At 38.4% G+C, this 23,036-nt stretch overlaps 4 protein-coding genes across 6 annotated transcripts in view; 1 reads left to right on the forward strand and 3 right to left on the reverse strand.

The window, feature by feature from the left end:
* Positions 1–4,170, reverse strand: part of LOC109244816 (SUMO-activating enzyme subunit 1B-1-like) — a 5,204-nt gene extending 1,034 nt beyond the window's left edge. Inside the window, exons 1-8 of the mRNA XM_019411967.1 lie at positions 4,061–4,170; positions 3,719–3,823; positions 3,461–3,512; positions 2,958–3,153; positions 2,088–2,167; positions 1,860–1,976; positions 1,601–1,651; positions 382–448 (exon numbers count right to left, since the gene is read on the reverse strand). Coding sequence (XP_019267512.1) covers positions 382–448; positions 1,601–1,651; positions 1,860–1,976; positions 2,088–2,167; positions 2,958–3,153; positions 3,461–3,512; positions 3,719–3,807 — 652 coding nt within the window. The 5' untranslated portion in view covers positions 3,808–3,823; positions 4,061–4,170. The remainder of the gene's footprint in view (positions 1–381; positions 449–1,600; positions 1,652–1,859; positions 1,977–2,087; positions 2,168–2,957; positions 3,154–3,460; positions 3,513–3,718; positions 3,824–4,060) is intronic.
* A 2,319-nt stretch (positions 4,171–6,489) lies between these two features.
* Positions 6,490–7,431, reverse strand: LOC109244809 (uncharacterized mitochondrial protein AtMg00810-like). Its single transcript, XM_019411956.1, has one exon. The coding sequence runs from the start codon at positions 7,429–7,431 to the stop codon at positions 6,490–6,492; it is 942 nt and encodes a 313-aa protein (XP_019267501.1).
* Positions 7,432–12,568: 5,137 nt separating this feature from the next.
* On the forward strand, positions 12,569–13,439 carry LOC109244810. Of its 3 annotated transcripts, none has more exons than XM_019411959.1 (2): positions 12,569–13,106; positions 13,239–13,439. In XM_019411959.1, the coding sequence occupies exons 1-2, from the start codon at positions 12,596–12,598 to the stop codon at positions 13,274–13,276; spliced, it is 549 nt and encodes a 182-aa protein (XP_019267504.1). In that variant the 5' UTR covers positions 12,569–12,595; the 3' UTR covers positions 13,277–13,439. The 3 variants fall into 3 exon arrangements, with proteins under 3 accessions (XP_019267504.1, XP_019267502.1, XP_019267503.1); XM_019411957.1 differs by having other exon boundaries at positions 12,570–13,145; XM_019411958.1 differs by having other exon boundaries at positions 12,571–13,149.
* Positions 13,440–13,749: 310 nt separating this feature from the next.
* Positions 13,750–15,376, reverse strand: LOC109244811 (alpha-1,4-glucan-protein synthase [UDP-forming]-like). The gene is made up of 4 exons (XM_019411960.1): positions 15,032–15,376; positions 14,684–14,934; positions 14,434–14,602; positions 13,750–14,336 (listed from the first exon to the last, which is right to left on the reverse strand). The coding sequence occupies exons 1-4, from the start codon at positions 15,332–15,334 to the stop codon at positions 14,001–14,003; spliced, it is 1,059 nt and encodes a 352-aa protein (XP_019267505.1). The 5' UTR covers positions 15,335–15,376; the 3' UTR covers positions 13,750–14,000.
* Between the last annotated feature and the right edge of the window lie 7,660 nt (positions 15,377–23,036).

Raw genomic sequence — 23,036 nt, forward strand, 5'->3', positions numbered from 1 at the left:
GGGAAGGGGGGATCCACGACCAGGCTAACATACTGCCTGCTGGAGATAAACGTTTTCCATATGTATTTCCCAGAGGCGGGAGATAAGAGAGGGGGGACATGATTATGCTAACATTACTGCATGCTGGAGATTAACATTTCCTATAGGCGCACTTCTCAGATGTATATGATTGGTCCTTACTTTATGTATTTCTGATCTATGGACAAGCAAAAGTTTTCAGAAATTAAGCAAATCATCATAGTTCTGACTCAGATAACTCTCCTTTATGGAAAGCTGAATATCAAGTCACATTTAGCAAATTTCAGATAAGAAGTCACTGCAATAGACAACCCATCACAATAGCTGCATAAGAAATTACAAGAAACTGAGCAATACAATTACCTCTCATTGCAAAGTATAGCTTTGACATCCTCTTGGGTAGTGATCTCCAGGGGACTGCAATGGCTTCCTGTAAATATTAATCTTAGGGCAATTGTGGTAATACTCTGCAACATAGGAAACCCTATGGACTTAAAAAAACGAGTAATGATGAAGTCAAGCTTTTCATTGGATATTTTTGTTAACGGGGTATGAAAGGGATTCTTTAGTGTACATTTTGTTGTGAAAGGGTTCAAAAAGGATTCTTCAGTGTGTAGAAAATATTATCGTGTAAGGTAATTTAGGTATTTCTCAGTACCTTGTGACGATATTATGACTTCAGAATTGCATGTTAATTTATTCAAAAAGTTTCTGCATTTCTGTCCTAGTTTACTTTTAGGAAGATTAATACTCAACAGAATTTCTAATCTAGATGCAACCAAATGTGTCTGAATTTAAACTAGAACTGGAAATATGAACTATATCCGTGCTGAGACTGGTAATAAACAAGTCATCAAAGCTGTAACCCATGCTGGGAATGGGTAGTATAGAAAAGGCAATGACGGGAGACAAGGTGCAAAAGAAACCACAGGAAGCAAGTTTTGATAATTCCTCAATGGCATTGACAACACATTCAGAAGGATGTGGTATGTAAGGAGATCATCTCTGTGCTTTCTATTCTTGTTACTCTGAATCATAGACTTGCACAATATGGACAATCACTTAGGCAAAAATCGTCTACAATTAAAAGCTGCCATATACTTTTACAAGCTACACAAATACCACATACAAAGTTAAGCTGACCATCAAGTACTTCTAAATGCACTAAAACAAGGTAAAAAGTGAATTAAGAAATGGAAACACAAACAGCAGGCTCTATGTTCAGAAGGTGAAACATGCATGCTATAAGCTTGTAATACGAAATAAACTATCATTTGTTTGTTGGAACTACTATATTGTCTCCGATCTTTGATAGTCATGATATACTTTCTACTAGACACAGAGATGTTACAACCTTGAGTTGAAATTTTTTCTAAGATTGACCTCACTGAGAATTTATTTCAGTTTTAACTTTCAATTGGACTAAGCTTTTGCTGACTAAAGACTTCAAATTTATTTAACCTAAAGATATTTATCATAAATAGAAAGATATATATAGGTTCAACAGTGGAACAAGTTAGCGATATATTATTATGGCTAAATAAAACAAATGTTATTAGTTTATGCTTCAATGAAGTTATACCTCAAAACTTGGATACTGCAATGTGCATTCCATTGTCTCTTCATTTTTTTTCTGCAAAAGTAACAGAAAGAATTTACCGAAGGCCTTATGGTCCTATTTCTTTTGATATGAAAAAGACATAGACCAAGTGGACAATAAGGGAAAAAAGATCAGTGACTTTACCTTCATCATTTAGGGAGGAAAAATTGCATTTAAGAGAGAAAAGGATATAATCCAGCAGAATAAAGAGGAATAAACAAAGAAATGAGTTGGTTATAACCTTACAGTAGCTGTAATTCTGCAAGTCAACAAATATCTCACCACAGGAGTCTCGGCATTCTACGCTGTAAAATGCAACACGCTTTGGCGACTTGTGACACTTAGCATTTACTGATTTCTGCAAGAGGAAACATTACCAAAACAACTATTGTCAGTATTTCCTGAAAGGTACCAGTTAGGAAGGAATGTGATAATTTTATTAGACAGAAGTTAAAACAGATAATTTTACTTTCGTCAAAAGGGAGCAACAGCTAACAACAACTACATCAAACTTCTGAAAGAAATCAGCGTCAAAATTGGAGAGAGCGCCTGAAAAATATAGTATAAAAGTCACATGAGAAATTAAATTCAACAGCTTTGACAACAGAAAAATTGAATTTGACATTAAATAGACAAAGTTACTTAACAGATAACGAAATGCCAAAAACAAGTACATCAGGAAGTCAAGCTAAAAAATAACATGATAACAAGCTTGTTATATTATAGGATTTGCAATTATTGAATGAGTTATCTAACAGCTTACAGCCTCATTCAGTGGTCAGCTTAAAGGAAAATCACTATAATAAAGTAAGCAATTAGATGAACAACCAGACAGCTGCGGCAAAGTTGGTTGATAGTGAGAATTTTCTTTGGTTCACATTGAGCTGATCTAGATTCAGGTGACTATGGTCGTTTGTCAAAATATTCTAGAGCCTAAGTTTACAACACTGCGTAAAAAACTTCCTGATGCACCACGACAGCGAATCAAGAAATGCAAATGCTTATTCTGCAAAATGTCAAACAAAGTTAACAAGAAACCAATTCTTTTTTTTTTTTTGTGAGACATCCTAAGCTTTTCCCTTGAAACTGAGTATACTTATCAAAATATCCTCCACATTCTTTTTAACAGATGATGCTAGTGAAACTGTGATGCTGCTGTGCTTAATTATTTCTAATTTCTTGCTTCCGTTTTTATCCCACCAACTTACTATCTTCCTTTCATCCTGCATTCAACTTGAGAAGCAATGTCCAGATCAAGGAACAGCAATGGAAATACAAAATTTTGCATGAGTTAGAGGAAAGAAGCAAACTAATAGTTCATTTGAAAAAAAAAACCAACCTTTCTCTACCGAAACAGAAACCATAGGGTTGAAATCCTTCAATGAATCACAGCAAAGCTCAGCAATGGACTTCCCAGGGAATACATTTTCATCGCGAGGAATTAAGAAATTAGCTAATAATAGCTCTTCTGTTACCAAGCGATCATCATTTAGCGTCAAACTACCTACTCCAGCTAAAACAATATTCTTGCAGAACTGGGAAAAAAGGTAAATAATTAAACAAAACATGAAGAAAAAAATAAGATAGAACAAGTACAAGAAGCTACTCAAAATTAATTTTAGCAACTGGTAGTCTAGATGTTCAATAGGAACATATCCTATCAAGGTGCCAATAATCATGACGTGTAATATTTATATAGCTTGGTGAATTATCACATAACAGTCCCAATTCAAAGAGACAATACTATAATTAATGATTAAAAAGTTCTGTTGAGCGTTGCTGAATAAACAGAGTGCTAAAAAATATCAACAACAAAAAGAGTTCAAAAAGTAGAAAAGCTACCTCAACACAAGTTCCTTTCAGTCCACTGACAAATACATGAGATTTGCTGAGCCTGAAGCAAAACAACACATAATACAGATTGAAATCCAAATTGAACAAATAGAGATGTTCTACTACTTATTTTCTTTATTTCCAAATAAAAAACTGGTATACAAATTTATGTGTTTAAGTCGATGTATATTTCTTTCTTTTTTACTCAGCAAGTGGATGTACATGTTAAACAGCTATCTGTTCGTGGCGCGTCATATTGATGTTTACCTTCTCTGAGCATCAACACCCCAAACCCTAATTTGACGATCATAAATGGCCGTTTCCTGCTCCGTCAATTGTTCACCTTCTGTTCCCATTTGTCCCAATTGCAGCCTGAAAAAAGTAGCATTACTCAAAGTATAAAGCAATAACAGCAAATTCTAACCTCAAAACCAAGTCGAATCTGTTATGTAATTGCATAAAGAACACACGCAATAACAAACAGAAACTCCCCGACCCGCAACCCCCACACTCAGCTCAAAAAACATCCGGGTCGGGTTGTTGAAAGAAGGAAAATTGGAAAAAAAGAAAGAAAAACGAAGACGACGAAGTAGTGGAAAGAAAGCATACACAAGAAGAACTGAGCTTGTTTGCAGAAGAATAAAGGGTTCAACTTCGTAGCGTCTCTGTTTTCTTCTCTTTGGTTTTGCTTTCTGTTTGGTCAAATAATGAAGTCAAAGTAAAACTGTGAAAATTTTAATTAGTACTCCTATAAATTACGACTTCTCACTCTACACCTTTCTTCTCAATAACTTTTAAGTAACAAATATTTCAAGATTTAATTTTCTTAAACTTTTGATATGAGAAAAGTTTTAAGCAATTTATTACTACTGTTTTTTTAAGGAAATATATAATTTTAAAAGAATGAAATTAATCTAGTATTTTTTAATTTCTAAAAGTTTACCAAATTAATCCAAAAGCTTATGTTTCAAACTTCAAATCATATTTTGAACTTTAAACAATGTGTCAAGTTGATAAATTGATACTTATTTTAAATAATTTTTCAAATATTTGAGCCAAAATTTGTGGTCAAACGGGATATTCTTCAGTGGTGTTTTCTTGATTGATGTTATATTATATTTCTCAAAGTTGCACTCTATGCCGAGTCGAACTTGTAAATTAATATTTCATCCTAACAAAAGGTTCGAGTTGAAAATTGTAACAATTTACCGGATGTTTATATTAGATCTTATATCATGGTAAAGTGAGAAATTAAGAAGAGAAAGTGTATTATGTAATTATAGTTTAGTGATTTAACAAAAACTGTAAAGACATGTGTCATATATTTATTGGTTTGATGTAAATATTTACTCAAGATCATTTTGGTAAGAAGTGCTTCACCCATAGTGGCTAGGAACGTTTTTATACAAAATCGGTTGATTAGTTGAGTCTCAAGACAGATATTAGACACCAATTTAGGAACCAAAAAACAAAAGTGTAACAAATAGAGAGAGATTATAGAGATGTTTTCGCAACAAAATAAAATAATAAATGTACCCAAAAAAAGAATTAGTATTTCTTCCACATCTTATATTCACTTAAAAATGGATAACCCATGGGTAACCCATGGGTTTGACTTATAAATTTGCAAAGGCATTAATTTGGTGTTCATCAAGTTTGGGAGATTAGAAATTCTCCCAAAAGTGATCACTGATTATATTCAAGAAATCATAGACAATATGAATATCCATATTATCCGTTAGTTAACCCATTTTCTAGCCGTATTAAAAATAGGTCGGGTCGATATTTTTATTAGTTTTTTTCTTACACGTTTTCGATCTGACCATATCCGAACCGACCAGCTCATTTGCCACCGTTGTATACAACCATCGAGTTATGTTTTTTCTTTGTTATTATTTGGTAGGAAAACAAAGTAGAGAGCGAAGCTTGATACTATATAGTACCTGGCAAACATGGGAATGAGCATCTGACATCTTGTTAAAATAACATGTTGTGCAATTTCTTCGTCTTCTTCTTCTTCTACATGACATAATAACATCTTCAAACCTGAAGCCCAACTTAAATAAATGAATAGGTTCGTATACTCCAACTATATATATAATATATGGAGTTTACTACGTTAATCATGATGAAATTAACTGAATAACTTACCAAGGTTTTGGTCATAATCTTGCTTTAGATTAGTAGGCATGGTCAATGCTTCTATACAAGAAGAGGACCTCCGTTTTTATGCTGCTTTTGGTATCTTTTCTCGTAACAGATAATTCAGGTGAAGTAGAAAGAATGTTAAACGAATGAAAATCCAGAAGGAGGGGGTGGATTCATTTCCATTCATAAACAATATGTTGGGAAACTAGAAATGTTCAAGGAACTTGAAGTGCAATAGTCGCATAATTAATCTAATGAAAATGGCTAAAGTTATTAAATTTTACTGACATTTATTTTTCCGTTCATGATTGGATAATTGTATTTCTTCATAAGATTGATAATTTTAAGATTTTTACGTTGTTATTTTATTCACAACTACTTTTAAAAACCATAGAAATAACTATATTTTCAAAGATACGTTGACCGTTAAGTCTTAAAAAAATAGAGGAATTGTTCACACGTACTGTTAACCTATGAAATCAACGAGGAATTTGAGAATTGGATCAAGTAGAAAACCTTAATTGCCTAAGTCGGTGAGAGAGAAGAACTAAGAGACGACGGATTAAATAGAAATTGACCATTAATTAAAAATAGAGTCAACTAACTCTATTTATATATACAAATGAATGTGGCTAAAACTAAAACTATCCGGACAAGGGCCGGTTCACTGAAATGTAAAAATGAAAGATGGCCCAATAAGGAAAGGCCCAACATTAGTAAGCTCAACCAGGAACTGGACTTGGTATTAAGGCTCTATAACCCCCCCCCCCCCAAGCTTGAGGGTGATTGAACACCAAGCTTGCATAAAAGTCTGTGATGAGGAACACCAGTTAAGGCTTTGGTAAGCATATCAGCTAGTTGGGCAGAAGTATGCACATGCTGAAAAGAAATCACCCTAGAAGAAAGAACATTCCTAACATAATGACAATCCACTTCAATATGTTTGGTGCGCTCATGGAGAACGGGATTTCTGGCAATATGTACAGCAGCTTGACTATCACAAAAATAGAAACATGAGAAGTAATAGACAAACCTATATCAGCAAGAAGCCTAAGCAGCCAGGAAACCTCAGCAACCACCTGTCTCAAAGCTCTATATTCTGCTTCAGCAGAGCTTAAGGAAACAGTAGGTTGTTTCTTGGACTTCCAAGAAACAGGAGAATCACCAAGAAGAATATAATATCCAGTAATAGGTCTCCTTGAGATAGGGCAGGCAACACAGTCGGAATCAGAGTTAGCATTAAGGGTGAAATTAGAAGAGCTGCTGAGTAAAATACCCTGAGCAGGGTCATTAGCAAGGTATCTGAGAACATGTAGTGCAACTAACATATGAGGAACTTTAGGAGATACCAGAAACTGGCTCAAATGTTGAACAGAGAAAGAGATGTCAGGCCTTGTGTGCTGCAAGAAGTTCAACTTGCCAATCAACAATCTATAGATAGAAGGATCAGAAATGGGATCACCAGAATCAATATGGAGCTTGTTTTGGGGATCAGGAGGAGTAGTAACAGGCTTGGCATCTTGATAGTGAAATTCAGATAGGATATCCTTTGTGTACTTGTGTTGATGTACTACATAACCACCTTCTACCAAAGAGACCTCAAGGCCAAGGAAATAATGAACAGAACCAAGATATTTGATTCTGAATTTTTGATCTAAAAAGGCTTTCAAATCTGCAATTTCTTGACCATTATCACCAGCTAAAAGTATATCATCCACATACACTACCAAAATAATAATGGAGGAGGCAGTGATTTTGGTGAATAAAGAGGAGTCATTCTTGCAAGGGAGTAACCTCTGGAAAGGAGAGACTGGGAGAGCTTTGCAAACCATTGTCTAGAATCCTACTTTAGACCATAGAGGGATTTCTTCAATTTGCAAGCCAAAGGAGGATCATAGGAAAAAGGAGCAATGGTCAAGCCCAAAGGGATTTTCATGTACACCTCTTCATGGAGATCACCATGCAGGAAAGCATTGTTGACATCCAATTAGTGGACTGCCCAACCATGCTTGACTGCTAAGGTGAGAAAGCACTTGACAGTTGTGATCTTGACAACTGGAATGAAAGTTTCAAAATAGTCTATGCCCTCTTTCTGAGAATCACCTCTAATTACTAATCTTGCATTATATCTCTCAATTAAACCATCAGACCTTTGTTTGATTTTATATACCCATTTGCATTGTATGGCCTTCTTTCCTGGAGACAAATGAACAATGTCCCAAGTCTGATTTGCCTCCAAGGCATGAAATTATTTAACCATAGCATCCTGCCAAGCAGGATGAGGTGCTGCTTGACGGTAAAACTGAGGTTCATGCATATGAATCTCAGTAGAGGTAACCTTGGAATTCACAGGAAAAGTGGGAATGGTTGTGTAGTAGACATAGTCTTGAAGATAGGTAGGTGTGTTAGATTCTCTAGTGGATATCCTAGGGGGTACAGTAAAGGGAACAGTAGAAAGGGTAGGAGAAGAGGAATGAGGAGCATGAGGAGAAGAAGCCACTGGTGAAGCAGGTTGAAGAACCTGAACAGGTGAAGATGCAAGAGTTGTAGCAGTAGAGAAAATATCTGTAAAGGGATCAGGTGAAATGGGAAAAGCAGGATGAAGAGATGAAGAATGATATGGGAAAATATGCTCATGAAAAATGACATCCCTAGAAAATAGGATGGATTGAGATGTAAGATTAAGCAACTTATACTCTTTCTTTCCTAAAGGATAACCTAGAAAAACACATGGAGATGCTCTAGGTTGGAATTTATCCCTACCCACCTTTGGCAAGGTAGCAAATCAAAGACAACCAAAGGTTCTTAGATGAGAATATGTAGGAGGATGACCATGAAATTTCTCAAAAGGTGACAAGTTGTGTAAAACACTAGAGGAAAACCTGTTGATCAGGTAGGTAGCAGTAAGCACATAATCACCCCAATATTTGACGGGTAGTTTAGATTGAAATAAAAGTGCTCTTGATGTTTCCAAGAGATGTTTGTGTTTCCTCTCAACAACCACATTTTGTTGAGGAGTGTGGGGAATTGTGGTTTGGTGAAAAATCCCAGAATCAGCAAAATAGGATGAGATTTGAGCACTAGAGCCTAGCTCAAATGTATTATCAGACCTAATTGTTTGAACTTTAGAGTTAAAATGATTCTGGACCATGGAAACAAAAGCTTTGATAATAGAAAAAGCATTACTCTTACAAGAAAGTAAGTGTGTCCATGTCACTCTTGAAAAATCATCAAAAGTAGTCAAGAAATACCTAAACCCATTATATGTCCTTACCTAGCTAAGGGACAAACGGGACAAATAAAGGATTGTTTTGAAGACAATTTATCAAAAAGAACTGAAATAGATTTCCTTCTATTAAATGACAGAAAGGATCAACTTTATTGATAGAAGAAACATGATTACAAGTAGTTGTACAAGCACTGTAATCACATTTAAGAGATGAAGATATAGCTGATGTGGTATTTACAGATGAAATAGACTGTCCCATAATAAGATCTGAATGAATGATATACAATCCATTAGCAGCTCTACCAATTTCCAGTGGCCTCTTCAGAGAAGGGGCCTGTATACAACAAGAGATATTGGTAAAGAGGGTTGTACATTGAAATTGATCAACTAACTGTGGCACATAAATCAAATTGAATTGAAAGGAAGGAACTAAAAGAACATTTGCTAAAATGAATCATTACACAGTTTCAAAGAACAATGCAATTGACTTTTACTTTGTAACTATTTGGTAGTGTTACTAGGTAAGGACAAAGTAATGGTTGAATATTGTGTAGGAGTTCTTTATGTGGGGTCATATGGTTGGTAGCTCATGAATCTAGAATCCAAGTATTACTTTAATTGAGAAACACAACATAAAGCAACAGAATACACAACAAAACTACAAAACACACCTGCAAATGCTCCCACAGTAGAAGAGGCAATGCTGGGATCCTGAGTTGCAGCAGATTCATGAGACTGTTGGAATAGACTCATGAGATGTTGATACTGCTCTTTACTGAACCCATGGACTGGACTTCCAGGTAGAGCTTCAGGAGCTGAAAAGGAATCAGTTCTAGGGTCATCAAGCTGAACACCGGCTACAACCTTCTGCCCTTTGGTAATTTGAAGTCGGGAGGGAACCCGTGCAGCCTATAACACCCGTCAACAGAATGACCAGGTTTTCTACAGTATTTGCACATAATGTTTGACCTTTTATTATCAAAACTGATTTTCTGAGAGTAAGACTTGTTTGTTGAAGTGTTTTGAACAGGAGTGGATTTGGCATGAAAGGAAGTTGATTCAGAAAGAAATGAAGATCCTGAAGCTTGAATTTCCCTTTGACTCTTATCATGTAGTAACATTGAATAGGCTTTACTCAAAGAAGGCACAGGAATCATTATGAGGATGTTACTTCTAACATTGGAGTATGTTTCATTCAACCCAGTAAGAAAATGAATGAGCCATTATCCTTCTCTGCACTGTGGTTCCGCTCTACAGGTACAAGCTTGCCCAAATGAAGTAGTTTTTAACTCATCCCACAATTTTCTTAACCTAGTGTAATAACTAGCAATGTCACTAGAACCCTGAGAGACTCCACCAATTTCTCTTTGAATTTGATAATATCTACTAGCATTAGATTGACCATATCTCTCCTCTATATCCTTCCAAAGATCACTTGCACTGTCACAGTGAAGTACACTGTCAGCAATATCCCTACACACTTAATTACTCAACCATGTAAAGACCATGTCATTGCATCTTAGCCAGTGGTCATACAAAGAAGAGTCAGGAGATGGCTGAGTGATTCTCCCATTAACCATCCAAGCTTTGTTCTTAGCAGATAAAGCAATAAGAACATTCTTTCTCCAAGATACATACCCAGTACCAGAGAAAGGGACAACTACCAGTGTAACTCCTGGATTATCTGATGCATGCACATACAACGGATGAGAAGGATCAAGTGAGGTGTTAAGGGGAATTGCAGTAGAGGTAGGTGATGAGATAGCAGTCGAGTCTGGGGCCATGCATGCAATTCAAAGTTGAAAATAGAGATTGAAACTATTTGACATATACAACAAAGTCTTAAACCCAATGTTTCATATCAAGTACACAGAAAATCAGACACAAATATGAACAATTTTCAAAATTAGGGCACAAACTTGAACAATCTATCAATTACTGTGAGGAATCGAAGAGATGTTACCGGAATTCCTTGATTGGACTCAAGGAAAGTGAAACCTAATCTTGTAGAGGCAAAATCTGCAGAAAACCCCAAACATTGTCTGAACCGTCGAAATCATCGGGGAAGATCGTGATTGACGAAACCAAAGAAACTAAACCAATGAAATGATAAAGAGCGTTGCTGACAACTCGGATCGATGCTCTGATACCATGTTAACCTATGAAATCAACGAGGAATTTGAGAATTGGATCAAGTAGAAAACCCTAATCGCCTAAGTCGGTGAGAGAGAAGAACTGAGAGACGACAGAGTAAATAGAAATTGATCCATTAATTAAAAATAGAGTCAACTAACTCTATTTATATGTACAAATGAATGTGGCTACAATTCAAACTATCCGGACAAGGACCGGTTCCCTGAAATGTAAAAATGAAAGATGGCCAATAAGGAAAGGCCCAACACTTAGTAAGCTCAACCAGGAACTGGACTTGGTAGTAAGGCTCTATCACGTACCAAATTGTTTAATCACATGGACTAAGGTTATGTTATTGTGCCAAATAAGATAAATTACTTTTCTTATGCAACAGTTCCAGGTTGATACCTACTGTGAAACATGTCAGCAAGACTCAAAATCACAAAAATGCACGTTTTACTTATAGAGAGTTACAACCGGGTAAAAACTTATCCACACTCGATATTTATACCGAATGAATAGATGCATAAAATATATTTGTGTATTGATTTCTTTCACCTTATCATGATTCTTTAATACATATTATTACTTTATTAAATACTTAATCATGGTACATTGTATGATTTGACGTAAATATCGTGGTACGGTTAGAATTTTATCAATCACAACTTCCTTGGTAAACCAAGGGCTATTAGTTGGAATGTGAAAGCTAAATAGTTTTACACTTTAACAATACCTATTGTGACCAACAGCATTCTTAAGCGTGGTAACTTAAAACAATGTTAAGACCAATCTAGAGTTATTTTAATTTGTGTGCTTTGTACAAGGGAGAAATGTGCATATTATTTCAACTATATGAATGACCCAAAAACCGTATCTAATTTTTTAAAGGTCTTAATGTCGACGTGTACTCTATTATATGTATAGTACGAAATGGAAGAAGGGTCAACTTGACAAAATTTATGTTATAAGCTGTAACTAAATCTAATTTTTACCATAAGTTTTTGTCTAGTTGGTTAGTTTTAATTTTTGTTGCTTCGATAGATCTTACCATCCTGGAAGGATTTTATATGTTCCGAAGAAGTTGTTTATTGTATTGTTCACATGTTATTCTCAACTATAATATGATAAAGTAAAAGGTTAATCAATCTTGGTATGTCCAATACTTGCGAGCAATAGATAGTTCCCCAAATAGAGAAAGTAGGATAAAATAAGAAATTATACACATGTAGAAAGTCTTAGTAACAAGTAATACTATACTCATGACCAAATACCGTCGTTTTCAGGGCATTAGGCTGCTACTTGATGCAACTCTATGTACACGCAGGACAAATGTAGAGGGTGAGTTATGATTTCATCCAAAGGTTATTAGTTCGAAATAGACCGACCGCTAAAGCCGTTTAACACTTGGAGTATTAAAGATTTTAACCACTCTTATCACACAAAATCAAATTTCAAAAACCAGAAGACAGGATGATTACGCATCGTGGCTAAGTAGCCTAAAATCCCGATTTAATTTCATGCAGAATCCTTCTTTTCTTGGAAAACTAACTTTTTTAAAGTTAAAACTATAGAAACCCCACAACAACAAAAAAAGCAAGAATTGGCCATGTTGAAAAGAACAAACCGTCATAATGAGAAGATCAAAAAGAGGAAACAAAGAAAGTGAAAATGAAGCACTGTACAAACAGTGCATGAATCTTCAAAAAGATTGGGACAGTTTTAAGCAATCCAATTATAAATCAGTGAATTTTCCTCAGATTTCTGCAAAATCAGACTCTTCTAGTTCTACTCTGGACATTTTTAAACTTCTTGAAAACTCTCCAAGAAGTCTAATGTCTTCACTGCAGGACAGCGAATCACCACTAGAAGAAAGGCTTAATTGGAAAGCGAAGAAGAATGATTTGGCTGTTGAAGAAATACTAAGGGACAGAAAGACTGCTTTAGCCAGTGGTAAACTTAAAGGAAGACGCCTGTTCGAGGAAAATGATGAGAAAAGTTGTATTAGTGAAGAGGAAATATGCAGTGATTGTCTTGGTTTACTTAAACAAATGGATGGAAATGATTCCTTAATTTCTTGCTCATCAACCTCTACTTTTGCAACTGAAAAAGAATCAAAAGATCGAGAAATTTGGATGGTTGAAGGTAATCTCAAGGCATCAGTTAATCTGCCAAAACGGAAGAGTTGGTATTCTATAACTTGTTTATGGTTGCTTTTCATGGCTCTTTTAACTATTACTATATCAGCATTCTCACAAGGCATTTTCTTGATAGCAGGAAAACAAGTTGAAGAGGTTTTTCAACTCCCAACATGACCTTTATATTGATGTTTAATATTTGCAAATACTGAATTTCGGTAGTTGAAATATTGAAAAACTTGTTTGAGGAGTATTTCGAGTGAAATAATCATTTTCACTTAGAAAACTTTCAATTGTTTAGGTGGTACTGTTCATATAATTGATGTTCATTTTCAATTTTCGATGATGGAATCTTTTATGTTTCTCCTTAGACTTAAAAAATGGTTAGGAAATGTTTTGTGCAATCTCAATTTGTTTAGTCTGTAGATTGAAAACATGGCAAGGAGCTTTGGCGTAACTGGTAAAGTTGCTGCCATGTGACTAGGAGGTCACGGGTTATAGTGGTGATAACATCCTCTTGCAGAAATGTAGGGTAAGACTGCGTACAATAGACCCTTGTGGTCCAGCCCTTCCCCGGACCCTGCGCGTATAGCGGGAGCTTAGTGCACCAGACTGTTTTTTTTTTTTTTTTTAAGATTGAAGACATGCTATGAATAATGCTATATATCAAACCCTGGACATAAAAAGCAAATTCAATGTTTATTCTTAAGCAAAACAGGAGAAGTAAATATGGCTACAAGCCTATAACTAACCTGCTGCTATTGAAACTCATTTCCTAGTACACTGACTAAGAAAAGGTTTTTTATTCAAAAACAAAAACAAAAACAGAACTGAACTGAATCAAAGCGATAGCAATAAAGTTTCAAGATACAACATCAAGAAACTAAATGAACTTTGGTGTCTAAGCAGATTTCACAGAGTCAATCTTAGCCTTTGCTGGTGCATTGAATTCTTCCCAAGCCTCAATCCAAGTGACCATAGCAGCAGCAAATTTATGAAAATAGGGATCAATTGGACCAAGCTTTTCCTTCACCATCTTAGCCAGCTCAAGGTAGCATTGTTGAGCATTTGTGCATTCCTTTGGTAGGACAACAGATTGGAAGAAGGGAATCATCTCTTCTTGCCAAAACAACCCTTTGAATTCCTTCTTCAAATTCACAAATGGATTGCTAGCCTTACTGTGCCACAGATATGGCAACCCTGTCTTCACTCCATAGCCCAAATGATCACACACCACCTGCAATTTTAAGCATATTTACGTTAAAACATAATGTACGATTGTTTCAACAACTCGTGGGCTAAAACCAAAACAATCAAGAAACAGATTAACATACCTTGGAACACCAACCAGCCCACATATCATCATATCTACCAAGAGGTTGGCCATCTCCCATAATCCCAAAATACATAGCAGGGCCAACAAGTTCTCTGTTAAATGCAAGATTCATAGCACACATGGGATAGAGTGTCCCTTTTGGGATTGTCATCACAGCATCCACATACCTGTTTGAGCCAATACTAGAAAGCTATTAGTATAATTAAGGAAAAGTATGTATGCATTCAATTTTTTCCATACAAACTAACCTGGTATTACGCTCGCGAGGCTTGACAAGCTGAGTAGGGGCATCATAATCAGGGATGTTAAGCCACAGGCCATGAGAAACAGCTGTTGGCACACCTTCCCTCAAGCTAAATGGATACCCTCGAACGAAATCAGCGCCTTCTCTGTATGGATCATACAGAGTGTTGAAGAAGTAGGGTGTGGATGGTTTCGTCAGATTGTCAAGATGTTGTGCCAATGCATCAATGTCTTTCCCACTTGGATCCTTTGCCACCTTTATCACAAGACGAAAAAATCAATCTCATATCCCAAATAAATCAACATGTATGCAAGAAAATTAAACATGAACAATAAGAGAAAGTGCTACTTACAAAGCAATCATCATCAATGGTGTAAATGAACTTCTTCTTGGAAACTAAGAACCCGAAGCAACGACAAGCACCATCCTTGAAAGAGATGCAGCTAGCCTTAGGACCAAGAATTCGGTTAATGTCATCGCGATTGTAGAGCTCATAATCGAAGCCCTGAGGGACCTTAATCACCTTGGTAGGATCTCCATCTTGAATGATGATCAAATGGTATGGCTCAAAGAATGACCTCCAATTTTCCAAAAAGTCCAAGCTTCTTATTGTTGGTATCACAATGTCTACATCACCATTCAAAATTGGAGCCATTTTCTTCTGTTTTTTTTTTGCAAATGGTGTTTCTTTTTCTTGAGTTGTGAGTATCATGACATATAGGGAGGGATATATATAGTTATCAGAGGTGTAGTTTCTGGTGTTAAATCTTAAGTTGTTACTTTAAACTTAATCTTGATTAGATTTTCAAACTATTTCATATTCTATTACTATGTTTCTAATAGTATGATATTGATTTTCTTTCCAAGTAAGAAATGGCAGCTCTTTTACTATTTACTCTTTTATAGTTTAGAAATCTGATACTTTGTAATTAACTTGCTAATTTGCTTGTTTCAACTATAGAAGCAAATCAAACAAAGATGTTGAATTATTAGTAAGTCATAAATTAATGAGATGTGCTCTTTTGAAAGATAATTGCTTTCTCACGGGAAGAAATATTTAAAGTTTTTACCTTACATATATCTTCATTCGTTGACTAGTTGACTGAATGAAGATATATAAACACTTAACATATTTGTAAAATGAAAATGTTATTTAAACTAATATTTGTATAAGATTTTCATAATATAGGGGTGTAATTGCTTGATTTAAGAGTACATGAGGTGTATCTGTAATTAAGTCGTATTAGAAGGGTGTTTAGTGGAATTTACCTAAAATTTACTAACATTACAGGGTTTTTTTCGGTGGATAATTATGAGATACTAGAAAAGTATGTAGGCATTCTAACACTAGACCCTTGATGAGGTACTAGTTGTTTTTCTCTTTCTTTTATTATGTCGAGTAACGAGAAAAAAGAATAATGAGAATTGAATTAACATTTATTGTGTGAAAGACTATAACTGATACCACTAGATTATAAGTCTCGATAGTAGTCTAATTGTTTCGTTGTTTCACTGATGGGTCTAAATTCTTTGTTTTTTGTGACATTACATAAGTTTCATTTATGTTAATGTTTAGTATATATGCCTCGATCCATGACCATATATGAGCTTTTAGCGTCGTGTCATTGTTTGAGATATACAATGTAACACCCCAGACTTTAGACGGAGTCCCACATCGGCAAAAACACAAAAGGGGTACTGGGTATATAAGTTAACAAGCCTTAAACCCTAGTGACACGTTTTAAACCCGTGAGGGCTTAGGCCCAGAATGGACAATATCACTAGCGGGCTGGGTTGTTGCAGATGGTATCAGAGCCACTATTGTGTCAGCCTTGCCGGTGATGGGTCAGAGTTCAACGTGCTGAGTCCATAAGAGGGGCGGAGTCCCACATCGGCAAAAACACAAGAGGGATGCTGGATATATAAGTTAACAATTCTTAAACCCTAGTGACGCGTTACATAAGTTTGTCACAACCCATTTTCTGCACAAGCCGTGACCGGCACCAGATCACTAAACATGACCAAGCGAACCATCTGCGCTTAACAAATCTATTATAACATCAAACTTTATATGCAACAATGCAATACTTTTGTAACGACCTGGACGGTCGTTTTAAGAATTTACGCCCCGATCGCCTATTAACTGTATTCCCCATGTTTGTTTCTGCTATTGTGAGTTGCCGGGAGGATTTATTTGGAGTTTCGGAGAGTTTTGGGACACTTAGTCCCTAAATGAGAGCTTAAGTTTTAGAATTTGGACTGTAGTCGGAACAGTGTAAAGACGGCCTCGGAATGGAATTTTGTTGGTTCCGTTAGCTCCGTTGGGTGATTTCGGGTTTAGGAATGTGTTCGGATGGTGTTTTAGAGGTCCGTAGCTTATTTAGGCTTGAAATGCCGAAAGTTTAATTTTTGAAGTTTCCGGTTCGATACTGAGATTTTGATCTAAGAGTCGAAATGGAATTCCGGAAGTTGGAGTAGTACGTAGTGTTGAATGTGACGTGTGTGCAAAATTTCAGGTCATTCGGACGAGGTTTAATAGACTTTTTGATCGAAAGGGTAATTTGGAAGTTTTTGGAATTCTTAGGCTTGAATTAGATGATGATTTAGTGTTTCGATGTTGTTTGAGGTGTTTTGAAGATTGGTATAAGTTTGGATAGTGATATATGACTTGTTCGTGCTTTTAGTTGAGGTCCTAGGGGCCTCGAGATAATTTCGGATGGTTAACGGGAAGTTTGGAGTTGAGAGTTTACAGCTGAAGCTGCTAGTCTGCTGTCATAACCGCACCTGCGGCTTGGGGACCGCAGGTGCGAGCCAGCAGAAGCGGTTGAAGTATCGCAGATGCGGTTTGAGGCGAAAAGGGAGTTGACCGCAGATGCGGTCAAGGGCACCGCAGAAGTGGCACTGCATCTGCGGAGAGGCAGTCGCAGGTGCGGAAAGCCCCGTTTAATGAGATGTCGCAGATGCGACCAGGTCTTCGCAGGAGCCGCAAATGCGGTTTCACTGGTCAGAAAAGGGGCAGAACGAGGGTTTAGTTTCAAAAGTTAGAAAAATTGATTTGGAGCTCGGGAGAGGGCGATTTTGGGAGATTTTATACAAGGAAAACAGTGGATAACGATTCCTAATCCCTTTCTAGTTGTATTCCTCTAATCTAATCTTAGTTTTGTCATTTAATATCGGATTTGGGATGAAAATTGGGAAAAAAGTTGGAGATAGTTCTTAGACCTAAATTTCGAGTTTTGATTGGGAATTTGACATTGGATTTGGATAATTTTGATATGGTTAGACTCGTGAGAGTATGAGGATTCTAAAAATGTAAATTTTACCCGATTCCAAGACGTGGGCACGGAGGGCGTTTTGGTCATTTTACCTAATTTCGCGTATTAGCTTAGAATTTATTTGAGGAATCAATTACTTGAAGTTATATTTATATTATGCAATTGAATTGAATAGATTTGGGCCATTTGGAGTCGAGCACTCGTGGCAAGAACGTGGTTTCGGGTTGATTTTGAGTCGGTTTGAGGTAAGTGGCTTGCCTAACCTTGTGTGGGGGAAACTCCCCTTAGGATTTGGTATGGTTGATATTTGAAATGCCTTGTACATAAGGTGATGAGTGCGTACTTGTGCTAATTGTTGAAAATTCGGTTTTCATTAAGTAACTAAAATTGTGTTTCCTTTCCTGTTTATACTATTTGCAATTTAAGCCTGCTGTTAGCTTAGGGAAGCATGTCTAATTGACTTAATTGCTTATTTCTCAACTGCCTTATTTGGATTATGTGCAGCATGCTAGGTTAGATATACCTGTTTTACCTTGGTGTGAAATTTGATTGAATTGAGTATTATTCGCGTTGCTGCTATGTATTTACTTTGGACTACGGGACGGTATCCCGGGAGATCCCCCTGTATGTTTACTTTGGGACTACGGATTTGTACTCCGGGAGATCTCCCTGCACTTTTACATTGGAACTACGACACTGCACCGGTAGATTCCCCCAGTACTAAGTATTTACATTTGGGACTACGGAACCGGACTCTGGTAGATCCCCGTGCACTATGAGTTGGACTACGGGACGGTATCCCGGGAGATCCACTGGATATTTATATTTGGGACTACAGGACGGTATCCTGGGATGTAACGACCCAGCCGGTCGTTTTTGGAATTTACGCCCCGATTCCCTATTAACTGCTTCCCCCAAGTTTAGTTCTGCTATTTCAATTTGCCGGGATGTTCGGTTTTGAGTTTCAGAGAGTTTTGGGACACTTAGTCCCTAAATGAGAGCTTAAGTGTTGGAAAGTTGACCATAGTCGGAACAGTGTGAAGACGATCTCGGAATGGAAATTCGATGGTTCCGTTAGCTCCGTTAGGTGATTTCGGGTTTAGGGGCGTGTTCGGATTGTATTTTGGAAGTCTGTAGCTAATTTAGGCTTGAAATGCCGAAGGTTGAATTTTGGAAGATTCCGGTTCGATAGTGAGATTTTGATCCGAGGGTCGGAACGGAATTCCGAGAGTTGCAGTAGTTCCGTTATGTCATTTGGGATGTGCGTGCAAAGTTTCAGGTCATTCGGACGAGGTTTGGTAGGCTTTTTGATCGAAAATGTGTTTTTAGAGTTTTTGAAATTCTTAAGGTTAAATCCGATGAAAAATAGGTGTTTTGATGTTGTTTTGAGCGTTTCGAAGGTTGGAACAAGTTTGAATGATGTTATGGGTTATGTTCGTAGGTTTGGTTGAGGTCCCGGGGGCCTCGGGTGTATTTCGGATGCTCAACGGGTCATTTTTAGAAGTTGTTGAATTGCAGAAAATATGTCAGTTGATATCCTTCTTCGCGTTCGCGTATAGCTCCCCCGCGTTCGCGAAGGTTTGCCTTCCCCCCTTCTTCGCATTTGCACCCAACCCCCTCGCGTTTCGCATAGTAGAATTTGGCGCCGAGGGGCTGTGACTATTTTCTCCTTCGCGTTCGCGTCAGAGCATCCGCGTTTGCGTAAGCCCCTGCTTTTTACTCTCCGCGTTCGCGTCCATTATCCCGCATTCGCGATGGTCTTTTTCTTGGCAGCTTCAGTTCCTTCTTCGTGAATGCGATAGTCCTTCCGCGTTCGCAATGCACAAATGACCTGGGCAGAATTTAAAACCCAAATTCGAGGGTTTAGACCATAACTCATATTTTGGACTTGGGAGCTCGGGATATCACGATTTTTGAAGGGATTTTCACCTGGGCGACTTGGGTAAGTGATTCTTACTCGGTTTAGACTAAATTCCATGAATCTTCACTTAAATTCATCCTTTAATTTCGAAATTTTGGTAGAAATTTGGGGAAAAGTTCTTAGACCAAGAGATTGGGTTTTTGACATCCGATTTGAGAGATTCTTATATGAATAGACTCGTGTGAGTGTGAGGATTCTGAAAATATAACTTTCACCCGATTCCGAGACGTGGGCCCGAGGAGCATTTTGGTTATTTTACCTAATTTCGCGCATTAACTTAGAATTTAATTATAGAATTAGTTACTTGAAGTGTTATTTACATTATGCAAATGAATTTAATAGATTTGGGCCATTTGGAGTCGGATACTCGTGGCAAAAGCGTAGTTTCAGGTTGATTTGAGCTTTATTCGAGGTAAGTGGCTTGTCTAACCTTGTTTGGGGGACCTTTTCCCTTAGGATTGATATTGTGGTAATTGAAATGCCTCGTACGTGAGACGACGAGCGCGTACTTGTGCTAATTGTTGGAAATCCGGTTTTTCATTAAAAATAGCCTTGAATTGTGTTCTTCCTTTTCTTGCTTACACTGTTTGGACACTAAACCTGCTGTAGCTTAGAGAAGCATGTCTACTTGACTAAATTGCTCTAATTGCGTTAACTGCCTTAATTGTATTACGTGAACCATGCTAGGTTAGGATTACCTGCTTCATTTTGATATGAAATTGATTGGATTGAACTCTTGTTGTTGCTGTGTATTTACTTTGGGACTACGGAACGGTATTCCGGGAGATCCCCTGCACTTTTACTTTGGGACTACGGGACGGTATCCCGGGAGCTTCCCTGTATGTTTACTTTGGGACTACGGAATCTCATTCTGGGAGATCCCCCTGCACATTTATGAGTTGGACTACGGGACTGCACCCGGGAGATCCACTGGAGATGATATTTATATTTGGGGACTACAGGACGGTATCCTGGGAGATCCCCGGTTGTTATCTTGGAGTTGAGTTGTGTTCTCTTACCGTGCTTTACTTGCCTCTGTGATAGTTGTTGCTGTCCTTTATATCTTGTGTTATTTAGTTACACTATTATTTTACACTGTTAAACCTTTTATCTTATTTCACCTCAGTAGGGCCCTGAACTTCCTCATCACTACCCAACCGAGGTTAGGCTCGGCACTTACTGAGTACCGCTGTGGTGTACTCATGCCCTTCCTGCGCATGTTTTTCATATGCAGATCCAGGTACCTCTACTCAGGCTTACCATTCTTGAGGCGAGGCGATTCTACGGGACTTCGAGGTATATCTTCCGCGTCCACAGACCGAGGAGTCTCTTCTATTCCTGCTTTAAGTACTTAGCCCTTCTGTACTTTTCTATTATTGTTAGACATTCTGGAGATTAGAGCTATGTAGTGTTATCACAGCTTGTGGATCCGTGAGTTTCCGGGTTTTGGGATAGTGTATCAGATTCTGAGAAGTTGTGTGTTATGCCGAGCGGCATTTTAATATTGTTTCCTTCAGTTATTTTTGGCTTTTTGACTATTTATTCTGCAAGTCTAGTTTATGTTCCGCATTGTTTGGCTTACCTAGTCGTAGAGACTAGGTGCCGTCACGATAGTTCACGGAGGGAGAACTGGGGTCGTGACAAGTTGGTATCAGAGCTCTAGGTTCATAGGAGTCATGGATCACAAGCCGGTTTAGTAGAGTCTCGCTGATCGGTACGGAGACGTCTGTACTTATCTATGAGAGGCTATGTAACTGTTAGGAAAAATTTCACTTCATTTGAGTTCCTTGTCGTGCGAGATTTTTGATATCCCAATTCTATACTTCTGTCTTTTTATTCTCTCACAGATGGTGAGGACACGTGCTACTCGAGATGACCAGTCACCCGCGCCCCCTACTGGAGCCGTCAGAGGCCGGGGCCGGGGCCGGGGTAGAGCCCGAGGACGCGCTCGTGGGGCGGACAGAGCACCCGCGCGAGCTGCCGCCGAGGTACCACCAGTAGTACCAGCCGGAGTCCAGACACCTGATACGTCTGCCACTACTACTCCAGCACTCCAGGAGACTTTGGCACAGTTTATGAGCATGTACACCACTTTGGCTCAGGCAGGGTTGCTTCCCCTTGCTGCAGCCACATCCCAGGCCGGGGGAGGAGCGCAGACTCCCGCCGCCCGCACTCCTGAGCAGCGAGTGCATGTTGATTAGGTCCTAGGGGTTATTCCTGCGCCACCTGTAGTGCCAGTTCAGCCCGAGGACAGGGCAGCGGCTTCAGAGGATGAGCAGCGGAGACTTGAGAGGTTCAAGAAATATGATCCTCCTGTATTCAGTGGGTTGGCATCAGAGGATGCCTTGGGATTTCTGGAGGAGTGCTACCGTATTCTCCGTACTATGGGCATATCAGGATCGAGCGAGGTTTCCTTCACTACTTTCCAGCTTCGAGGAGCGGCCTATCAGTGGTGGCGTGCTTATGAGTTAGACAGTCTGGATGAGGCAGCTTCCCTGACTTGGGCTCAGTTTTCAAATATGTTCACGAGGGAGTATGTCCCCCAGAGTCTTAGGGACGCCTGGCGCGCGGAGTTTGAGCATTTGCGCCAGGGTACTATGACTGTCTCGGAGTATGCTGTCCGTTACATTGACTTGGCTAGACATGCACTAGCTTTGGTTTCTACGGTTCGTGAGAAGGTTCACCGGTTCATCGAGGGGCTTATTCCCAGCATCAGATCTAGCATGGCTCGTGAGTTAGAGATGGATATATCTTATCAGCAGGTGGTGAGCATTGCTAGGAGGATTGAGGGTATGCATGCTAGGGACAGAGAGGAGAGGGAGGCCAAGAGGTGTCGAGAGTCGGTCCATTATTCTGGTGCCCGTGCCCCAGCTGCAGGTTGTCATGGTAGGGGTCATATGGGTTGCCACGTTCATTCAGCTCTTCCAGCAGCCAGTGGTATTCCAGCTCCACCTAGGCCTCAGGAGCCTTATTACGCACCTCCAGTCTTTAGTGCGCCTCCTGCACGGGGTGCTTCCAGTGGTCAGTCCAGCAGACCTGGCTCGAGCCAGTCACAGCCGCCACGTCCTCCCAGAGCTTGTTTTGAGTGTGGTGACACATGCCATATGGTGAGGGATTGCCCCAGACTCAGGAGGGGTGCACCTCCGCAGACTCCTCAGCCA

This window comes from Nicotiana attenuata, unplaced genomic scaffold, assembly GCF_001879085.1.
Source record: "Nicotiana attenuata strain UT unplaced genomic scaffold, NIATTr2, whole genome shotgun sequence".
NCBI lineage: Eukaryota > Viridiplantae > Streptophyta > Magnoliopsida > Solanales > Solanaceae > Nicotiana > Nicotiana attenuata.